This window comes from Trachurus trachurus (assembly GCF_905171665.1).
Source record: "Trachurus trachurus genome assembly, chromosome: 3".
Classification (NCBI taxonomy): Eukaryota; Metazoa; Chordata; class Actinopteri; order Carangiformes; family Carangidae; genus Trachurus; species Trachurus trachurus.
In genome coordinates, this window is record NC_139893.1 from 36,471,987 (window position 1) to 36,493,344 (window position 21,358).

Below are 21,358 nucleotides of genomic sequence, written 5' to 3' on the forward strand. Positions count from 1 at the left end.
AATATTGTATAAAAAAAATGGAACTGGATTAATTTGATATTGATGCAGTTAACATCTCTTTTTCATAATTGTTGTTTCGCTTCCCTTATCTCCCTCCTACTCTGCCAACCAGTGCCACAGAGACACAGATGCACAAACTGCACTTTCACACAGCAACACAAATACGATCTGTATCAGCTACTGTTTAAGATTATGTTTTCAAAAGAGAAAAGTAGGTGCAATAAAATAACCATTTTCATCTCTGCATGTGATAGCACAAGCCCTCTAGCCTCCCTGCCTGTTTATCCCCCCCTATTCCACCCCACCCCATTTAGCTCCTTCTGGACCCATTTCACATGGCAGTAATTACAAAAACAGAATGCTTTTGGAGCCTCTAAGCTTCTGGACAGGGGCAGATAAGAGAAGGTTTCTGGACTGCATAATGGTCAGGATTAACCTCCCTTACACCCTGATTTTCCCTAAAAGCAAATTGACAGGAACAGTGGCTTCCATTAAACAGCACTTCACAAAAACCATTCACTATCTGCACAGTAAATCACACAGATTTGGGCTTTTTTGAAAACATAAATGACATTATGTCAGATTCCTGAATAAGATTAAAAGTCACTTGGAAAAAAAAGAAGCTGGCACAGTCAGTGGAGGTGATAATTAACAGTCATCATGTCAGACATGAAATATTTGTTAGTTGATTGATGGCAAAGTTATCGACACATCTTTTTAAAAAAATCAATAAGTTATACGTTTGTGAAATGAATTTTATTTTTTTCAAATATTTGCAAACTTCAAATCACTGAAATATACAAACTGTTATTTTTGAATAAATATCTGAAAATCATAGGGATATCAGTAGTAGGCTATAACAAACAATGAATAAAGTAAGCAGCATAGTAAAATATAAATACCAATGTCACAAAATAACCTGCAATATTTGAAAAAAAAAAAGTTGTTTCCAGACCTTACAGTCGCAGACTATATACATTGCATGTGAAATGCCCAAACCTTCGATATATCCTGTATAACTGTCAGTGGCAAAGAAGTCCACACATTTTGCTGGTAGCCTCTCCTGACTGTTTACCTCTGACAATAGTGGAGGAGATCAAAAATAAATAATAAATTAATAAAATAGGTAAATAAAAGAAACACATCTGACTCTGTGGAAACCACTGAAGAGGTAAAGATGAGAGTTAAATCAATGAGATTAATGTCCATTTACGCAGACAGGTTATTGCTGATGATACTGATGAGACATTTGTCCCTTTTCCCCAGGCTTTGTTTTCAAGTGAATTTCGCTGTGGAATTGGACGGTCTGTATTTTCAGGAGGGACTTTGTCTGTGACCTTGATCACTGACCCAGAGTCTGTTTCTAGAGACAAAGGACATGATTTACAGACAACCAACATGAGTGCACACACCCTGTCTCTTCCACACACACACACACACATAGACACACACACACACACACACACACACACACACACACACACACAGAGAGACTGCCCTCCCTGTCTGCTTAGCCATGTGGTCGATATTCACCGGTGCATGTCATTGTGTCTGGGGAAGGGAGACAAAGGTTAATGATGGGGTAAAGGGCAAAAACCTCCCTCCCCTGCAGCTTGTGCCCATTTCCACTGGAGAGGGGAACAGGCAGCACACCACTGAGGCCTAAATGGGTAATAATGGATGTACAGAGAGTGTTTGTGTGGATTCCCCCCAACTGTCTGTCCTAAACTCTTGGGTTATGTATTTTCATTAGGTAAACAGTGTCTGTGTTGTTTGACTTAATTGCCCTGAATTAAACTGGGACCACACAACACAATGTAATACATGTTTGTATTGTTCTTTTTAAACAGTGAGGCAGATGACTTGTTGATGAATATAATTTGCTTAAGTCAATCTTTGTGGTCCCACTAGTGTTAAGGGGTAAATCTGCTTTATTATGACTTGGATTTTGTTTCGGTTGTGTTCCCCATCAGACCATTCTTTGATAACTGTGTACTTACTAGATTAATTTCTGAAGCTACACACTGTTTGAAGTAGGTTAGTAGCTTACATTGTTGCTTATTTCACATAAAAACTCTTAATGCAATAAAGAAATGTGCCTATTATTTTGTGCTTGTCTGATATTTTCTGCTGGAAAACACAGATAATTAACTACCAGGTTCTGATTTTGAGGTTGCACTGCAGTCTTTAAAAAGTCCTTAGAGTATAACATGCTCTCCTTGTACAATTACTGCAATTAAGTTGTATTGCTGTGTAACTTATACTGCGTAACTTACACTTTGAAAGTTACACTTTTGCAGCTTTTGTCAATTTCACACAATTCCCGTGGTTACTGATGTGCAGAGAAGTTTTTGAGTTGCTAGTCTTTTTTTTTAACAGTAAGGAGCAGACAGGTAATAGATAGGTATAAAGAAACACCTTTCTGTGATATCTCTGTTCAACGATAATGACTCCGGGCTACAGTGAAAGCAGACTCCAGTTAGATGTGTTTAATCCTCTTTAACTGCATCCTGCTTCCCTCGCCAAAGAGAAACTAGCAGCAGTAAAACCATTTTTCTACTCCACAGCCCATCAACAAAAACTTACATTTGGCTCACGGCTTTGTGCAGTTTACTCATGGAGAGAAAATAACACATCGATGGCTGGTCACAAAAAGCAGGGTGGAATGGCCACCTAATGCCAGTATGTTTTTCAATCCAAGTAGTGGAAAGCCTGATAAATATTCGTAGCTTTGCCTCCATTTACTAACTAATTTTTCAAATTGGCTGGTGTTTGCCAGGCCATCCCTGCACTAGGAGTCCTGTGGTGAAAATAATGACAGCACCTTCTAAACTGTCATGTGGCCAACTGTGAGACAGATCTGTACACCAATAAACAGTTTTTTCTTCATTTGATTCACCTAGACTTTGGCTTTTGTGAAAGTCATACAGGTAATTCACTCCATGAAGGAGTTGCTGATCTCTGGTGTGTTATCAGGTGGTGTTGAATTGGGTTGATGCAAACACTGAGCCTGATTCATTGTTTTCGCAATGAGTCACCATACTGCTTCATCTAGAGTGGCTTAATTTCAGTGAAAAAATTGGTTAATTTATTTATTTAATTTCCGCACATTGCTAATAAAAGGGCTGTGGGAAGAGGAAAGTTCAATCTGCCATATGACAGTGATACCTGTCAGGGCTAGAGGATCTTGAGATCTTGAATCTTCACATGAGACAACTTCCTGGGATCCCTGTGGTTCCACCAAGGGGGCAGTTGTCGGTCTGAGAAGTGAGGCTCACTTCCGCGTTCAAAAAACTGCAATCCCCTCGGCTTCCTCTGGGGGCTGGTGTCAGAAAGCAGCATTCTCCATAGACCCCCATGTTAAAATAGCCGACTTTACATCCTCAATAAACATGATCAAAGCCTGGTGTCAGAACGTTTTTTGGTCTCAATCGATAGTTTCTACCCCCGCACACACTCTGAGGGGGGTGAATTTTTTTTTTAACTGTACCGTTTTACTGTGATTAGGTTAAAACTCTGGCCAATTAGGACACGGAAACGTTGAGTGACAGGTCCGGAGCGGTCTGGAGACAGGCTGCCTCGAGGCCAGTGGGCGGGTTCTCGGCCGGCCAATCCAACATGGCGTTGTTCAGGCCGCCATATTTGAGTCACAAAAACGACTCCCCAAAACCAATGGGTGACGTCACGGATGCTACGTCCATTCTTTTTACAGTCTATGGGTTCCACACAATGTGGGAAATTAATGGTTTTGTAGATCATTATATTACAGAGAGTGATGTTCTCTGATCATTAATGTTATATCATACAATACCTCGTGTATTAGCTAATGTGGTATGATTCATTTGCTTTGCCTTTTAAAAGTACAATATCCTCTTCTTCAGAGTAGTTGACACCTTTTATGAGTGGTTGCAGTATATTACAAAAGATTTCACTTACAGAAAAGCACTCAACATTAATTAACTTCAGATCCATATCAAACGATTTCAGTAATTAACAAAGTTACCGCTTCTGTGCCAAATGCACATCTCTATTTAAAATGCAGACATATCATTCCTCCTGCGGTGTGATCATTACAGGTAAGTAATAAACTCACCCACTGGGATATCAGTTGTTGCTGATGTTTCTGCAAAGCCCAGGGTACGTCCACTGACAACATTATCAGTAAGCCCTTTGAGTAACACTTTATTTGACACCATCTCTATAACGCATTATAACCATACTTATAATGAGTTATAATGCAGTTATAGCACTGTATAACTGTAGTTAAAAACACTCATAATTGATCATAATGCTTTCTAACAATAATCATAACACACTATAAAGCATTTTATCATGACTTATAAGGTCAGGTATTATAATACGTTATAATTGTTAGTAACTTGCTGACAACGCCCACATCGATAATGCATTATAAATATAGTTATAATGTGTTATAATTGGCTTAAAAGTGTATAACTATCATTATAAACACTCATAAATAAATAAAAAAAATCATAATGCTTTATAACAATAAGCATAATGGCTTATAAGGTCAAGTATTATAATAAAGTTATAATGTTATAAAGCATTATGATAATTTATGAATATTTACAATGATAGTTATATACGTTTATAAGCAAATTGTAACACATTATAACTATATTTATTATGCATTATCTATGTGGGAATTGTCATTGAGTTACTAACAAGTATTACGTATTGTAATACCTGACCTTATAAGTCATGATAAAATGCTTTATATTATGGTTATTAAAGCATTATGATCATTTATGAGTGTTTATAACTATAGTTATACAGTGTTATAACTGCATTATAACTCATAAGTATAGTTATAATGGGTTATAGAGATAGGCGTCAAATAAAGTGTTACCAGACTTTGAAGCTGTAGTGTGTGGAACAGGGATGAGGAAAAACTATATTTTATAATTTTGGAGAAAAATATGTGTCCAGTTTCTGTACTTCCGTAATATCTGTGGATCCATCTCAGTGTGGAAATGAAGGGCCTTAACGTTCAGATATTCTGTGTGCTGTGTCCATGTTCCCTAATGTCTGTCTGAAATCTGTTTCTCCTTCCTTCTTTTTTTGTGCTTGAAACATCAGCTATCCTGGAATATCGCTCTCACCCTCTTCTGGGTATTGCTGACTAGTTCCAAATGTTTTGGAGCTCCATCCTCCTCTGGGAGTCTTGGCCTCTTCGTTGTCACCCTGACTTTGTTTCCTCCTCCAACACATGCCACTGATGTGCCTGGTTTTGCATCTTTGTGGTGGAGAGAAGGTTGTGTGGCTGAAGTCCTATCTATTGTCTATATACAGTACTGTAATGTTGTCATCCCAATTATTCATACTATAAATATACCCTGTTCTATTCTGCACACACATCTATTTGAATGTCTATCTCTCTTGGAGGAGTCACCCCCCTCTGTGTCTCTTTAAAGGTTTATTGTGGAGTTTCAAGGGTCTAAGGACAGAGGGTGTACAGATTAGCAAGCCCCCTTGAGGCAAATTTGTGATATTGGTCTATGTAAACAAAATTTGACTTGACAAACCTTCATAGTATTTTTCATTAAGGCCGGGGCTTTTGTTGCTTCCTATTACATGGCGTGAGATTTGTCTGGACAGCGTGAGCATGTGAGACAGAGCCTGAAAGCATTAGAGTTGGCAGCCCTGGATTCAAAACAACATTTGATCACACAGCTGGTCTGTGAGCCACCAACTGAAACCTGCAAATTGCTCCAGTCATATCACTATAATAACAGCGTTTTGAAGTCGGAATAAGCCACAAGTTGCATTGAAGCAGTATAGAGAATATTTGTTCCAGTCCAGTCTTCAGTATCCAAACATACAGATGCACATGTATGCTTACAATTATAGGCAATTATATTTTCTCAGAATAATGGATGTGGATTTTCCAAGAATGCCTGGAGCCTGGCAAGACTGCTCCTGTCGTCTTGACAACTGTAAATTGCACTGGACCAGCGGCTAAGGCACATACTGTACTATAACATAACATAATATAAGATAATATTGGTCATAGCTTGGTTAAGTTGAGACACTAACACTGGCCTTTTTGGTCCGGTCTTGAACAGTCTTTATTGTCATGGTTTAGGCCTACAATATAAACAGCTAGATTCACATGGAAATCAAATGCAGCTCTCATGTGTCATACTTTGTCCTTGTGTTTTGTTGACCCATCCATCACAACTTCCTTGCACAGGCTTCATCACTTTTTAAAAATATGTTTGTTTTTTTTGCTTTTCAGGCCTTTCTTATAGATACAGATACTGAGTGAGAGAGAGGCAGGAAATCAGCAGAGAGAGGGGGATGACATGCAGCAAAGGGCCACAAGTCAGATTCAAACTTAGATGTTGCCTTCACTGAAATGTAACCATGGGTCATAATGCACTGCTGATGGCCTATGGACATGTCCTTTTATATGACAGTCTCAGAAAAGACTATAGGCAAATTAATTTTGACATAGAAACAGGGAGCTCGGCCACCCAGCCAGGGATTTGACTGCATCACTCAGTCAGCCAGTCAGTCTGCAAAAAGACATTCATATTCATAACAGTCCAGTCTAAATGGGACAAAAAATTATGTATGCAGAAGTATTTATCACACCAATACCTCAGACTGTGCACACTCATGAAAATACACACAGACGATGAGGAGACATACACGAGACAATCACTGGCTTCTCCACTGTTCATCTCTTCGGTATATCAATATTTCCACACTGATTTGTTTTTTTGAGTAAACAACTTTTAAACTCCCAGAGAATTATCTTGGCTTTGATCACAATCGCACATTTTCAGATTTCAGATTTACCTCTGGCAAAGGAGTTTATGCTTCTAACCATTTAATTAGTCTCCGTCTGTCAATATGATATCTCCAAAACTCTTGACTGTATTTCAGTGTGATTTGGCAGAAATACTGTAAATGCCTTGGAATAAGACATGGCTAATTAAAGTTTGGTTGTAATCTAGGATTTCTGTCATTAGATGAGAAATATATATGACTGAAACATGATTCCAACCCTGAACCTTTTCAGTAGAATAAATCGATTTAAATCAAAAGTAGGAGATGGAAATGTTGTCTTCAAGTGTAACAGTGTTTGTTCGGCATGGGCCTATGTTTCTGCTCCAGTGCTTTTTAGTTTGATTTGTCTCTCTATAGCCTTCCGCATGTACCTTTGGGTGTTTTTCCCAGCTTTAGCTCAGCAGTGCTGCTGGGATCAAACAGTATAAATGATTCAGAATTTCCTATAGCTCTCAACCCCAAACCATGCCTGTTATCCCCACAACACCCCTTGCACAAAAGACAGCAACATAAACACACACTAGCGCACTCTCAAGCTTGAACACAGCACCATACACACACATACACAGCGTCTCAAAATAACGGCATTCACAATTTAAGAAGGTATCAGAGGAGCTTGCAGGCTTGTGTCAAGAAATGAAACACCGGTATAAATTTATTTGGGTGTTGTTTTTCCCTCTGACTGAGCATCACTATCATTAATGCCACATGGAGACAAATCCATATAGCTTCACAAGGCTTCCATGCTTTGTCACCATTGGTCAGCTACTGTATGACTCAATGATCACTGTTTGGGCTGGGATTTTTGCAAACTGTTGATCCAATTCTTTGTTGCTGTGCTGAGGATGAATCGTGAGGCAAGACATTTCAAAAATGATCCCACAGTAAAAATCACAGGTTGGTCATTGTCAGGTCAATTGTGTTAGACAACATCACAGTTAATCATCACTATGGGTCCAATTGGATGGTTTAACTCTTACGTTAACCAAAGAGTACCATTTCTTTAGCTGTATTCCAATAAGAATTTTCAACATCTGTTTTCTAATGAACCTTTCTCTCTGATCCATGACGCATAAAGACGAAACCACGCTGTGCACATCCTCCCTTGTGAAATAAATCCATTGATTTTTGTCCTTTGTGTCATATACCCACACGGCGTTGACAGCAAATGGAATGGCCGGCTACGGAGATTATGACATTCTTCAGGGTGCTTTTATGTGTCAGCCTGCAATTTGTACCCTCAGTTATTTTCTGTTTTTAACCAGGGAAGGGTTGGAAATTTCATACCACCATTGCTATCATAGGCGCACACGAGCCTGCGTAAAGTCTGGGGTTTATTAAGCCTATTGTTCAATGTCACCCATTCTGACTGCTGTTCATTGCACATGAGAAGTTGTGTAAGAACAGTAACCAAGGGACCTTTTTGAAAAATAATTTGTCTGCTGTGTCCTTGTGATACTTAAGACTCTGTACGTGTGTTTGTGCGTGTATGTGTGTATGTGACACTGAGAAAAAGAATAAGGAAGCATTAGGGACGTTTGTTGACAGAACGATGTGCTGAGAGAAATTAAAAATCAATGCGTCGCGCTATCATCCGTGCTTTTCTTTCTCTTTCATCACGGGCAGCGGTGACCATTGACCTCCATAGACTGTTCATCACGGGGACGCCAGGGGAAGAAAAAGTCCCAAGAATCATTGCATCGACCTTGATTTCTTTCCCTTTTTTTCTTTCATTAAATGATTGATGAAACTGGCCATTAACTGAGAAATCATTAATCATCAGCCATTATCTGTACTGAAACCAAACCATAAAAAATATACGCAACAGTCTCATGCTCTCAAGTTTGAACCAGGCAGATTTAAACACCTGTTCTTGGTCATTTCAGGATGCCCGTTTCAAGGACAGTTTACACAAAGGGGATTATAACTCTCTTATGTAATACAGAATAGGATTTAGTTTTTGTCTGTTTCCCTTAGTGGAACAGTGGAAACTGGATGGTGATGCAGTCATGTGGGGGCAGAAGGGGCTGCACAACAAACTGACAAACATCAGATCTGATAGGCTAAGTCTTTATGAAATTGTTATCAGCTCACTCTTTCCAGAACTGAAACATCGCAAGTCTTCATTTGAACCCCTGTGTCTGGTCACTGGACAAATGCAAGTCCAGTGTCTCTAAAATGTGGTCACCGCACTGAACTGGAAGATGCAGCAGGACTATTGATCATCATATTTGAATAAGACCTCCAAGCTTTCAGCTGTTTCTCATCAAAACACTGGAACATTTTCCACCCTCACATCTCCCTCTCAATATGTGCCATTTGGAAGCCCAGCTATTCATTTATTTTTGCGCTGTCTGTCCTTGTGTAAACAGCCATCTCCATGCAATTTTGTTTTTATCTGCTGCCTTTGCTGCTTTCAATTGCTGTCACCATTCATGTGTGTTTTTACTGTAGATACTGTATCCGAAAAATGTGTGCATGCTTGTAATGTCAAATAGGTTAAAATTTGAAAGTAAACTCACAAACTGGGGCAATAACAGTCGTTACAGAGAAGGTAGCACCCCTGATACCTCCATGAAAACAACCATAAAGGATCTTTGTTTCATCCAGATTGTTTTGTGACTTCTAAATATGTCGGGAAGCAAAATATTGTACAACCTGCTTAAAGGAAGTATAAATGAATTTTTTGAATGAATTTTTTTATTTCCTTGTCATGCCACCACTGTGGCCCATCGCATATGGGATTACAAGACACATTTAATGACAAATACAAGAAAAAAAAGACTAGACGGTCCTTCCTGTTGGTGTTACCTACCACACAGGTGTGACATAAATAAACAATTTAAGATTACTTTCAGTATTCAACTATATATCGCGCTTTGTCACATTGCCCAAGCCTTATCAAGAAATAAAGAGAATGCAAATATATTACTGAAAAAGATGTTTTAGCTTCTCAGCATCGTCTAACCACACACATTAGTAAGTAAAATAACCTGCACTACACCATTAAAAGTACAATTAATAGGCTACACGATGACTGTAGAAAGTTGTCTTTACAGGACATTTGGAAAATCTTGTTAAACTTACTGAAATGTCTTAATATTGATATCAGTGCTTTTTGGCACAAATATCTACTGAAGTGATTAGATTCTGGGGGTCAAGGTCAGTGTGACGATACAAACCTTTCTTTTCATCACTTGAATACATTTCTCACAAGGCCACCAACTGCAGCATTTATTCTAATCTAATCAGTTTTTTTTTCCCATTATCATTATTTATTAGTGATTTTTGTTATTTATTTGATTCAATTTATTATTTTTAATGTATTTCTATTGCCCTGTGCTGTTACTTTGCTTAAAGAAATATAGTAGGAAAAAAAATAAGACAAATAAAAATGCCATTCGCAGCTTGAATAGTTTTCTCATAGTTTCTCATAAATGGAAGAAAAAGGTTTGGTAGTGTGTTTGTGGATGATAAAAAGCCTCCATGTTAATACCATGGCACCGGTGAATAATAATTCTAATCAGCCCACAGAAGATGTTCTTATTTTTCTCAGTTATTGAGGTTGTTGAATGTGTTGATGTGGGAGAGTATTTACATGCTGAAGGCAGGACATAAATGGCTGCTAATAGATGGAAAGCTTTCAAAAGTGGAAGATTTCAGGATCCCTTTGGTTTGAGTACATCTGAAAAGGATGCCTCCATTCTGTGAACGCTGCCTCTCACACTGTGACGCCGGATATGAGCTTTGGAAAATATGAAAAGCCTCTCAAAAATATATAAATAAAGCCTTCCCAAAACTGTTCTGACCCTGACCTTTTTTCAACCTTCCTTCACTGCTCCTTCAAGTGTAAAAAATAAATAAATGGTTGTCATTCTCCTGGGAGGGCAAGATCTGTCCTAAAAAAAGATAGCAATCAGATGCAGCAGTTCTGAGGGGGAGAAAAGGTGACAAGAAATACATTTTACAACTATGCCACATGTCTGCCAAGTTAGATATTTTCCTGATAATTGATTTTATCAGTCTGTCCCCCTGAATCCAAAGAGATGCCTTTGTCGCCTCACATTTTTCTGACTCAAACCTCATAAAAAATGTACCTCTGACAACTTCATGATATATCTCTTGAAGAAGTGATGAGCAGGCTTTACTCAGCAACATTCTAGTGTGGATGTGTGTGTGTGTGTGTGTGTGTGTGTGTGTGTGTGTGTGTGTGTGTGTGTGTGTGTGTGTGTGTGTGTGTGTGTGTGTGTGTGTGTGTGTGTGTGTGTGTGTGTGTGTGTGTGTGTGTGTGTGTGTGTGTGTGTGTGTAAGGATAACTTATTGCTTCACACCATACTGTATTGAAATACAGCCCACTTTTGGTCATCTGAGCCTTTGGAAAAGAAAGAGAGAAAAGAGCTTCCTTTAACACTGACAGAAGGTAACAGATGGAGGAAGTAACAGCAGCAAGTGCAGAAAGCTCCTGCAGGATTTGAGTAATAGATGAAAAGGTCTGATGAATGGAGCTTTAATGCTGCCTCTGTTGTGATCTTTTGTCACCACCCAGTGGAGCACTGTGATTTACATCCACAGTCACTGTCTGGACTTCACCAACAGTGTCATGCAAAAAGCCACTCAAGCATCTTTGTCTGTGTCCATATACAACTCATTAGCTGCTGTTTATCACTGTCCGGCTGTCTGCATTTGACTCTGCCCTTTAATCTATTTTCAAACAATGACTTTTTAACAGACACACACGCAAATCATTATATTCTGAAGTGGCTGGTACATCACACAGTCATCCGCATAGAGAAAGTATCCGGAAAACCCCATTAAAAATTAGGCCTGAGCTTGAATACAGCACCTGCAGCATTAATTGCAGTGGGACACACACTGAGCATTGTATATGGTCCACTTTATCTTAAATCATTTTGGTGCATGTGCTGGGAGGATATGAATAATGTACACACGTTTCTATTCCCTTTGGCTTCAAATATGAAAAAGCATTTTACATTTTTCATTTCTTTTTAAAAATTTTAAGATATTTATTTATGTATTTTATCCATTTATTGCAGTGGCACAGCAATGACAGCCATGACAGGCTGCACCTCAGTAAACCCTGCCTCACAACAGAATGTCACTTCATTGTGGTAGAGATTGCATGATGTCTACTAATGCATCTTAATGGAACTGGGTAAGTTTTAACTTTAGAAAACAATGAGAAACACAAATATATTTTAGGACACGTGCTTCACTCATCATCACATCAATTTTGCCACTGAATTAAATGTTTTAATACATAATTTGACTCTCGAGTTGCTCGTGTAGTGTACTGTACTGCAGTCATGCTGTATTTTACGTCTATTACTTTCCCAAAAGCAGCACTAATAGTGTAAATCAAACTGCATCCTCCGTGTGCAGCCCAACAATTACAACACTGGCTCAACATTCCCATCTAGTGGACATAATCTAACATGGTTAATATGCAGCATGTCTGCAGAAACCTGAAAAAACCTAAACCTATTTTTTCAGTAGATATTTATGTTCAGACTTACACCATCATGTCTCAGAAAAGCCACCGTACTTTAATAACAAATACACAATGTTCTGAATTGTAGAATCACATCAATGTAGCAAATACTCTCAGTGATGTATCAGACACGGCGGCAACCCAGTACAACTGTGCCATCAAGTTAACATCACAGTGCCTTTGATGTTCACTTTTTGTACTGTGTGTTCATTAAATTAAAGCCATATCACTGGGCTACTTCATACAGAGACAAGCTTTGAATATTCATTTTATATATCTAAATGGGAAGTACAAAGATCTAAATTATACAGTAAAGCTGATTTTCCACATCTTCACCAGAAACGGATGGGACTAGTGTTTTCACATCCCTATATGTTGTATTCTCACTTAATACCTATCTTTATTTATATTTTCTCTTTGTATTTTTTAATCATAACTAAGGTGTGGAAAATCATTAAAAAGCACTGGAGCCAACAAAGAAAATTTTCAATTGCAACTATTTTAGTGTTGAACTCACGGAGGTGAAATCATCCAAGTATCATGGGCAGATAAACATGTTAATTTGAGCTGCAGAGTTCAGCCAACGTAGTCAGAGACAGAGAAGGGTATAATCTTGTTAGGCTTTCTTGACTTTGTTGGGTTAAACATAATTTAGAAAAACCACCAACAAATCAGACTGAGACACAGAGCTAATTACTCTCAATGAGATAGGTCAAAGCTGTGCTTTTACTTAAATATTATGATGTTCTCTTTATATGCCCATCATGATTAAATAAATATCACATTTATTTTAGTCCAAAATAAAACTCTATAACATTTAAGGAGCTTGACTTTTAATCAGTTTTGAAGCACAGATGAGATCATCGGTTGATTAAAATTGACTTTGCTATCGCAGATGTATCGAATTTTAGAAAGTGTATTGAGCCCATTGAGGACACTGGGGAAATGTATTATCAAAATAAACCAAAAAAAAAAACTAGTTAAACTAAATTAAGGGAATGCTGTGTGAATATGTTATGCAATCTTACATCATACAATTGTAAGTGAAGAAAACATGTTGTCTTATTGTATTTTTTTAATTTATTTTTTTGGCAACTCCAACACATGAGCAGAAAAGCCCATGGTGCCTTTCACTTAATCCCCTTAACCTTCTCTAAACCTGGCCACGAGGGAAGGTGCTAATTTTAGATCCCAAGGCTGGCCTTGTATCTATTTAAGTCTACAGTCAACAGGTATGTAGTTCTGCTTCGTTGCTCCATTTCTAACATGTTATTAAATGTAAGAATCATATTTTCTCCGTCACCACAATGGAAGACAACTTTGAATTCCTTCCATTGAAACATCTACTTAATGCATGAACAGAAATGTAAAAGCCACTACGAAGTAAAGTTGACAAAAATATAATGAACTAATTAAAATACAGTTTTGAGAAATTGTTGCAGTTCATTGCATTCTTAGAGGATATACAAAGTTCTCCACTAATTTTGACCAAATATGTTTTGTGTGACATCAGAAGACATATGACACTGAATATATAGCATTATTAAAGTTACTAACAGTAAATATCATGCAATATCACAGTCTTCAAAGACAACATTCACAGACAAACTTTAAGCATTGAGGAGATTAACTTGCACATAAGGATCTAGGATTAAAGAGAAGACCCATGCTTATACTGCATAAACAGGAGAGATTCCTGACCTCAGCAGAACTATCAAAGCTTCTGTTAGGTCAAGTCTGCCAGGACAGTTACATGAGTGACCATGCACATTAACTCAATTGCCATTATCACTGTATCAGTACAGAAACCCACTTATGATCTACTGTATAGGCATGATTCTCTTTTGTGCAGGCTACATGTTCTTTTACCAAGGTTAAGAACAGAAACCCCATCAAAAGATGGTATAGTGTTTTTTTTCCTCACAGTAATGGAATAAAAGTTAGAACTAACCTTTTCCAAACCTTCACTGTATGCTGTTTATTAATGCATTTGTATTAGCAAGCACTTTATTAGGTGATTGAGGCTCCTTTTTGGGTTTAAATTTACTGTCTATTTTATGCCATGTGTGTGTATGTGTGTTGAGGAAAAAGTTATTGTAAGGTAGATAAGTATCCTGAATTATACTTGTACCCCCTTGCCACAGTGTCTGCTGTACTTTGGAAGCAACCTGAATATATTCTGTAGATACATTACATGGTACAGAAATCATTGATAGTGGTAGGGCTCCTCTTGATAATCTTAGAAATGTGTAATCACCTCACAGGGATTTCGGTGTGGCTCACACAGTTAATACAGTGCCCACTTACTACTAATGAGCATACATCAGCATTAAAGGAATTATTTCTTGCCTATATTCATCTAACAAAGTGTGATGGGATGCAAATACCCCACCACTCAGAGACACAGCTGCTCCATGCAAGAAAATGATGCAGTCTTATCTCCTTGTATGGAGATGCTGCACCGGACAATTTTCCAAATATGGATATTAGTAATAGTCAGATTCACATCATCATCCACGCCTCTTCGCATACATTTTTGAATTCCTACAGGACAATTAATTAAAATTATGCAGCAATAAATAGCTACTCTTGAAAACTTGTAGGTTAATTCAGACACACTCAGGGATCCTAACTCAGTCTTTACCTTCTCAAGGATTTGTCTCCATAGCCTATCTGCAGACTAGAGCCAATGCAATCTAATTAAAAGAGATATAACATTTGCAAAGTAGCATGTCTTGATCGTCTTAGTCTCTTAGCATCTTCTTTCTGTGCAGAAAAACAACACTGAGACTGATTAAGGACAGCAGCAGACATGGACAGCGGCCATTTGGCAGATAAATGTGTGGGCATGAGATCATGTATCTGTATAAGAGTTCTAAAAATGCACTACCCTGAGCTATTTAAAGGGATAGTTGGGGTTATTTAATGTAGGGGTTATGTAAGGCAGTGGTGCATAGTCAGTATGTTACCTGCAGAGAAATGTGCCACTGTGCACATAGGGACATCACAAAACAAGTAGATACTTTTAAAGACATCACTTAAACAAACAAATATTGGTTTCTTTCCTCACGTACATTAGCCTATGTCCATTCTTACATTCTGACACTAATGTGTATTGAGCAGCAGCACATGTTTTGAAACTAGTGGGAACCAAACATCACTACTTATCGAAAGTCAACACACCTTAACACAGTGTCAAGATGCATGAGTACACAAAAGTTTCTGTTCTGGAGGTTTGTTTGTTGCAGTTTGTAAACAAAACATGGGCCCCTCCTCTCGGCCTCAACTGTGCAGCCTCCTGCCCCTGACAGCAGCAGTCAGGACTGCAAAGAAATGGAAATACAGTCCGAGAGAAGTGCTGGAGCTGTGGGCCGATACCCGGCTGTCACCGACAACGGGAGCCTCGAGTGTTATGCTGTTACAAGAGGGCCGTTATGGTGAGCTGGGAAGCGAGTGCTAGCTGCCAGCGCTAGCGGAAGTTAGTGGCGAGCTAGCAGGTGTTAGCGGTGGCAGATGGCATCCGCCACTAGCACTCACTAGCATCCAGGGCAGCTAGCAGGGCTAGCAGCCCTCCTACCCGTTTTCCCACTAAAATTAGCGGGTCGACGCGGGTTTTTTAAACGCGGGTCGACCCGCTAACAATCGGCATTTGGCCTCTTTCCCATTGACCAAAATGAGCCGAGTCTGCCCCCCCAGCTGGGGGATCAGACAGAGCATAAACCAGTCGCCCCGCTCTCATCCGCGGTGCAAGAAACTAGTGTCATGCCACAGCCGCCCGCCGCAGAGTGTGAGTCCGCCAAGGCAGACGAGGCGTCTGGCTGACCTGGAGCACCAGGACCGCGGAGGACAGCCAGTCTGCCGCGGCCGTATGGCGGACGTCCGCGGCACAACACGTCAGTTAAACAGACTGTTGCTTCTGTTCTTTTTTTCAATCGTTTTTGGTCAGTGTTGTTTCTTTTGATCCCAGTCTCGAATGAGTGCAGAGCTTTGTTTTGGTACGTGATATGAGACGCCACCGGCGCGATGACGTGGCGTCACGTAACGTTTAGCGTCATCACGTAATTTAGCGGGTTGACGCGGGTCTGGCGTTCCCACTGCAAGCCGATCGGAGCTGAGCCATTTAAAGCCGATTTTAACCCGCGTCGCTTGCCGAGTCGTTTGACCCGCGTCGACGCGGGTTGACGCGGCTCGATGCGCCTTTCCCACTGCCACCAAAAGCCGATTGTTAGCGGGTTTAAACTGGTTTTTTGACCAGTGGGAAAGGGGTAATAGATATACTGACTAGATGCCGTGTTCCCAGGCAGCTCTATTGAGCATACGTCAACGCGGCCGCCATCTTGGTACGGGGAAGCCATGTCTACTTACTGTACTGCATTAGTCAACAGAGGCAGAAGTCTATTAATCGCCATAACTCAACTCAACTCAAGCTGTTTATAAATGTCAGACATATATTTATGATACAACAACATTTTTTTGGGAAAAAAAATTATAATTATTTTAGAAAAATAACTAAAATATAGGTGGGGGGAGGGGGGTCTGCAGACACAGTCACCACCACACAGGACTAAAAAGCCCATAGGTGATGATTAAGCCAGATATCATTTGTATATAAGTCTACCATTTTCTTTTGAGCAAAAACCTCCAAACTCTACCTTTAAACAAGGTGACAAAACCAGATCGAGTTTCAGTACCTCCAGCTTACCTGGTGTGTCCTGGGCGTGGCTGAGGTGGGTGTGGCAAAGGGTTGACAATACCTGAGCTCATCAGCAGAGACAGTTTCATTTGCTTCAGTTCAATTCAGTTTAGTTTATCGTCATTAAACACAAACAAAATGTGTTACTCAAATCCAACAACCTACAGTATATAAATATATAATTCAAATAACCTAAAAGAATACATAGAAATAGTTGAATTCACTTGTAGTGTTGCAGCGGCTTTATCAACCATGCCCCCCAGACATGTGGCTTGTCAGCGTCCATCACAAATTAAATCACAATTAAGTTTGCCCTTCATCAGTGAAAACAACACAAACAAACATTCAGTAATTCAGAGCACCATTTAACAGAAATAGACATTAAGCAAAGATTAATTAGTTGACATTTGGTTTTGGTGTTGTTCTGTTTCTGCAACATACACAGCTCTTAGCTCATGCACTTTTTTACTGATATACTGCTGATCTAACAGATTACACATGTTAATTCAACTTCTACTCCTAGCAGCTCGTTCTATGATATAAATCATTTGTATCTTCATTTGACACACAAATAAAATAATTGAAAAGAGCAAAGGGACCTTTAGTTTCAGTAATATTACTTGACGATCTTGTGCATTTCAATAAGCAGAGGTAATATACTATATCCCACACTTTAGAAGTGCACATACCTTTAATGTGCTATCGGAATAACACCTCCCACTCTTATTTGTTTGGCCTAGACCCACATTTAGCTGCAAATCTAATTAACATAGAGAGGAAACCCCACCAACGTATAATACCAGAGTAATCCTGAGGCCCCGCTAATCACTGTCTGACACTGCCCCACACGCAAACTGGCTTTGGGATTCCGCAGGATTATAAAAAAAACACCTGAGAGTTTGAGATGCCCATTTGAACTCTGGCCACTCCATCGTGGAGTCTATATACTCAAAGGCTACAGGACTATGGACTGCTGAATCACAAGCCGGCCATGGGACAGGCGCAGCAAACAGAGAACAGTGAGGAGATTGATGTCAAAGCTCTTCAGGACATGTACAAAAAGTTTGTCATGGAGTGCCCAAGTGGACTACTCTTCCTGCACGAGTTCAAGCGTTTCTTTGGCGTGGATCAGACGGGAGAAGCGTCAGAATATGCAGAAAACATGTTTCGAGCTTTTGACACAAACGGGGTGAGAGAGAAGAAGGTTTAACAGGCGGGCTTTACCTTTAAGCGTGAAAAATGTGATTCATTTGTTCTCAGTCGAGGTGTGTTTTCTTTTTCAGGACAACACCATTGATTTCCTTGAGTTTGTGGCAGCACTGAATCTTGTTTTCCGGGGAAACCTGGAGCATAAACTGCGCTGGTCATTCAAGGTGTATGACAAAGACAACAATGGCTATGTGGACAGAGCTGAACTACGGTCGATTATTGATGTAAGTCAACTTTTCAACATACGATGGGGGTTTTGGAGTCAGCAGAGGTTTTAGAAAGTAGAATCCTTTACACACTCACTCACTGTTTGATATTTAGGCTATTGCATCTTCATCTAAGACACAGTCTAATGTTCAGCTCTGCAGAACAGGTTGGTAATTTTGTCATGTACTGTACCTCTCCCTCTTGTTCTCGATATTCACTCTCACCCACAACATACCAAGAGGATTTAACTTTTTGCACTTCACAGTACGTATACGTACAGGTGCACAAACACCTTTGTATGTTTTCAATTTTGAATAAATGTATCATAATCTGGTATTGAAGAAGATGGAGATGAATATGGGAATATTATGATATTTCATTGTGAGGCACCATATTGGAACACTTTTCAACAGATGGAGATAATCTTATCTTGTTGGGTCGATGTAGCTACACTTTTACATAACCCATCTAATGGCTATATGGCCGTGGAGGTTATCAGTCATCCAGGTCATCTTAGTCGTTAAGAGCTGAAGAAGGCAACTGGACTTCTGTAGATTTGGACACCTCCAACACCTCCAAGGTGTTTGTACCCCATACCTGGGTTTCCCACACTGATCTTTAGAACTGAATAAGCATCCATCAAAAATAAAAATAGGTCCAGTTGCCTTTAACTTCAGCATTTAATCACTATCTAGTACACATCTGACAGCAAATATGCAAATATACAAATATGAACTCTGGATGAGTAGCCATCTCAGCTTTAAGTCTGAACTAAAATGTTTTGTTTCTTTGATCCTGTGCTGGAGTCCATATCCTCTGCATGAGGAATTATAATATATTAATACATGAATCTCTTTTTGCTGATTAGAGATTTTTTAACACAATGGAAATAATTGTGATCACAGTTCTTTGAAATTATACAGTATTGACATTTTAATCAAGCAAAACAATACAGACTAAATAATAAACATTTATAATTAGACAGTACAGTACGTGAACGCTAAAGTTGGTCATGTAAGTCCTAACCATTTATCTTATTACATCACTGCTCTAAATACATTTCAATATTGACCAGGCCCTGAGGTCATTACGCAACAACGTAGCAGTTTATGCTAAAATGTGCTTGTCTGTTGAACATGAAAAACATAATTTTCCTTTCTCTTTTCTGTCCAGAGCATCTATCGGATAAAGAAAGGTGCAAAGACAGACATGAGTGACTCACAGCTGACAGTAGATGAGGTTGTGGATCGACTATTACAGGCGGTCGACAGTGATGGAGATGGTAAGCATTTAGTCGCATCATGTCACACTCACTATGCAGATCATGATCTTTGATCTGATCTTTGATTCTTTTTTTATTCCACAGGTCATATTAATATGGAGGAGTTCATTAGAGGGGCACAGCAGGACCCCTGGGTGCTCAACATGCTCAAGTTGGACATGAACCCTGCTGGATGGGTGCTGGAGCAGAGGAGAAAAAGTGCACACTTCTGAAAAAGTCAAAGCACAGAGGCCTTTCCAATGTGGACAAATGGAGAATAATCCACACTAATTACTAATCTTTCCTTTGTAGACACATTATTCTATTTTTTTCACAGTTAAAACTATCAACTTCAATTTTTATAATGATAAAAAGTGCATATTCTAACACAGTCACAGTGACAACATGTAAATAGCGAATGTTTGCTTTCCTAATGTTGCGTATATGTGTTTGTTTGTTTTTTACTGTTTTTATCTTTTGCTTCAAGCATACAATGATATTATCCTGATATATTCATATCCTTATTATGAATGCATCAAAGCCTGCGTTGTAAAATTAAATTGTATGTCTTTACTAATATTAAAGGGAAGGATGCTTTCTTTTAATAAAAAAGAAAGTTTTTGTTGTGTCTGTTTCCCAACTTTACCATAATTTGCTCTGTCTTTTTCTATACTGAATCAGATAGCTGTTAATGCTGAGCTCTTCATCAGAACAGTTTCACATCGGGTTTCTATCCACAACCACAGCAGGATACGGACGCCACCTACTTACTGTCAGTGGTATGGCTGGCTTTTATCCCTCAGTCACACCCATAAACCCTCAGGATTTACTAAGTGAGCTTATCCGGTTTACCTGTACATGTTTACATAAGCATCACCATGTTTGTTATACAAAAGATTCTGTTTTAAGATTTACTGAATTCATATCAATGCAACCTGCAGCCCTGCCATCAAGTCACAGCTTGAATCAAAATGGTCATAGTCTACAGTATGATTCCTGGTATCATCTCTTTATATGAATCAGGTGCTAAAGCACTGTATGCCCATCTGAATCAGTTAAACACAGTTAAAGGGATAGTTCAACATTTTGGAAAATTTGCCTATTGCCATAATCCCTATAGTTTAGAGTAGGTTTGTTATCTTTAATTGTCAATGCAAGCTATTCTTAGAACAGCAGAGCCAAACCGCGAGCTGCTCAGAGCTACAGTACGCTATTGAGGTTCACGGGATTTCTTGGTTTCGCTCATCAAACTCATCAAATACACAATCCAACAACTCCAGAACGCTCTCTTGGACAAGTTGTGACCTGCACATTCACCACGTTATGAGATACTAATGGAACGTCACGAGATGGAGTTGTTTTCGAGGTAAATTCATGCAAAACCGCTGATGCACGTGCTCATCAGGGGCAGTTTTTCGGCAAGCAGTCTCTGCACTTGCCTCAAAAACAACTGTCTCATAATGTTCCGTTATTATCTCATAGCGCAGTGAATGTGCAGGTCACAACTTGTCCACCAGAGCGTTTTGGAGTTGTTGGATTGTGTATTTGATGAGTTTGACGAGAGAAACTAAGAAATCCTATTAGCCTCCGTAGTGTAGCTCTGAGCAGCTCATGGCTCGGCTCCGCTGTTCCAAAAATAGCTTGCACCAACAATTAATGGTAA

General features: G+C 39.2%; 1 protein-coding gene across 1 annotated transcript; it reads left to right on the top strand.

Moving 5' to 3' along the window:
• Positions 1-18,009: 18,009 nt before the first annotated feature.
• On the top strand, positions 18,010-19,928 carry LOC311004050 (guanylyl cyclase-activating protein 2-like; the record flags this gene model as incomplete). The annotated part of the gene is made up of 4 exons (XM_083995995.1): positions 18,010-18,207; positions 18,302-18,451; positions 19,608-19,716; positions 19,801-19,928. 4 exons carry the CDS (start codon positions 18,010-18,012, stop codon positions 19,926-19,928), a joined length of 585 nt encoding a protein of 194 aa, XP_083852121.1.
• Positions 19,929-21,358: the final 1,430 nt, after the last annotated feature.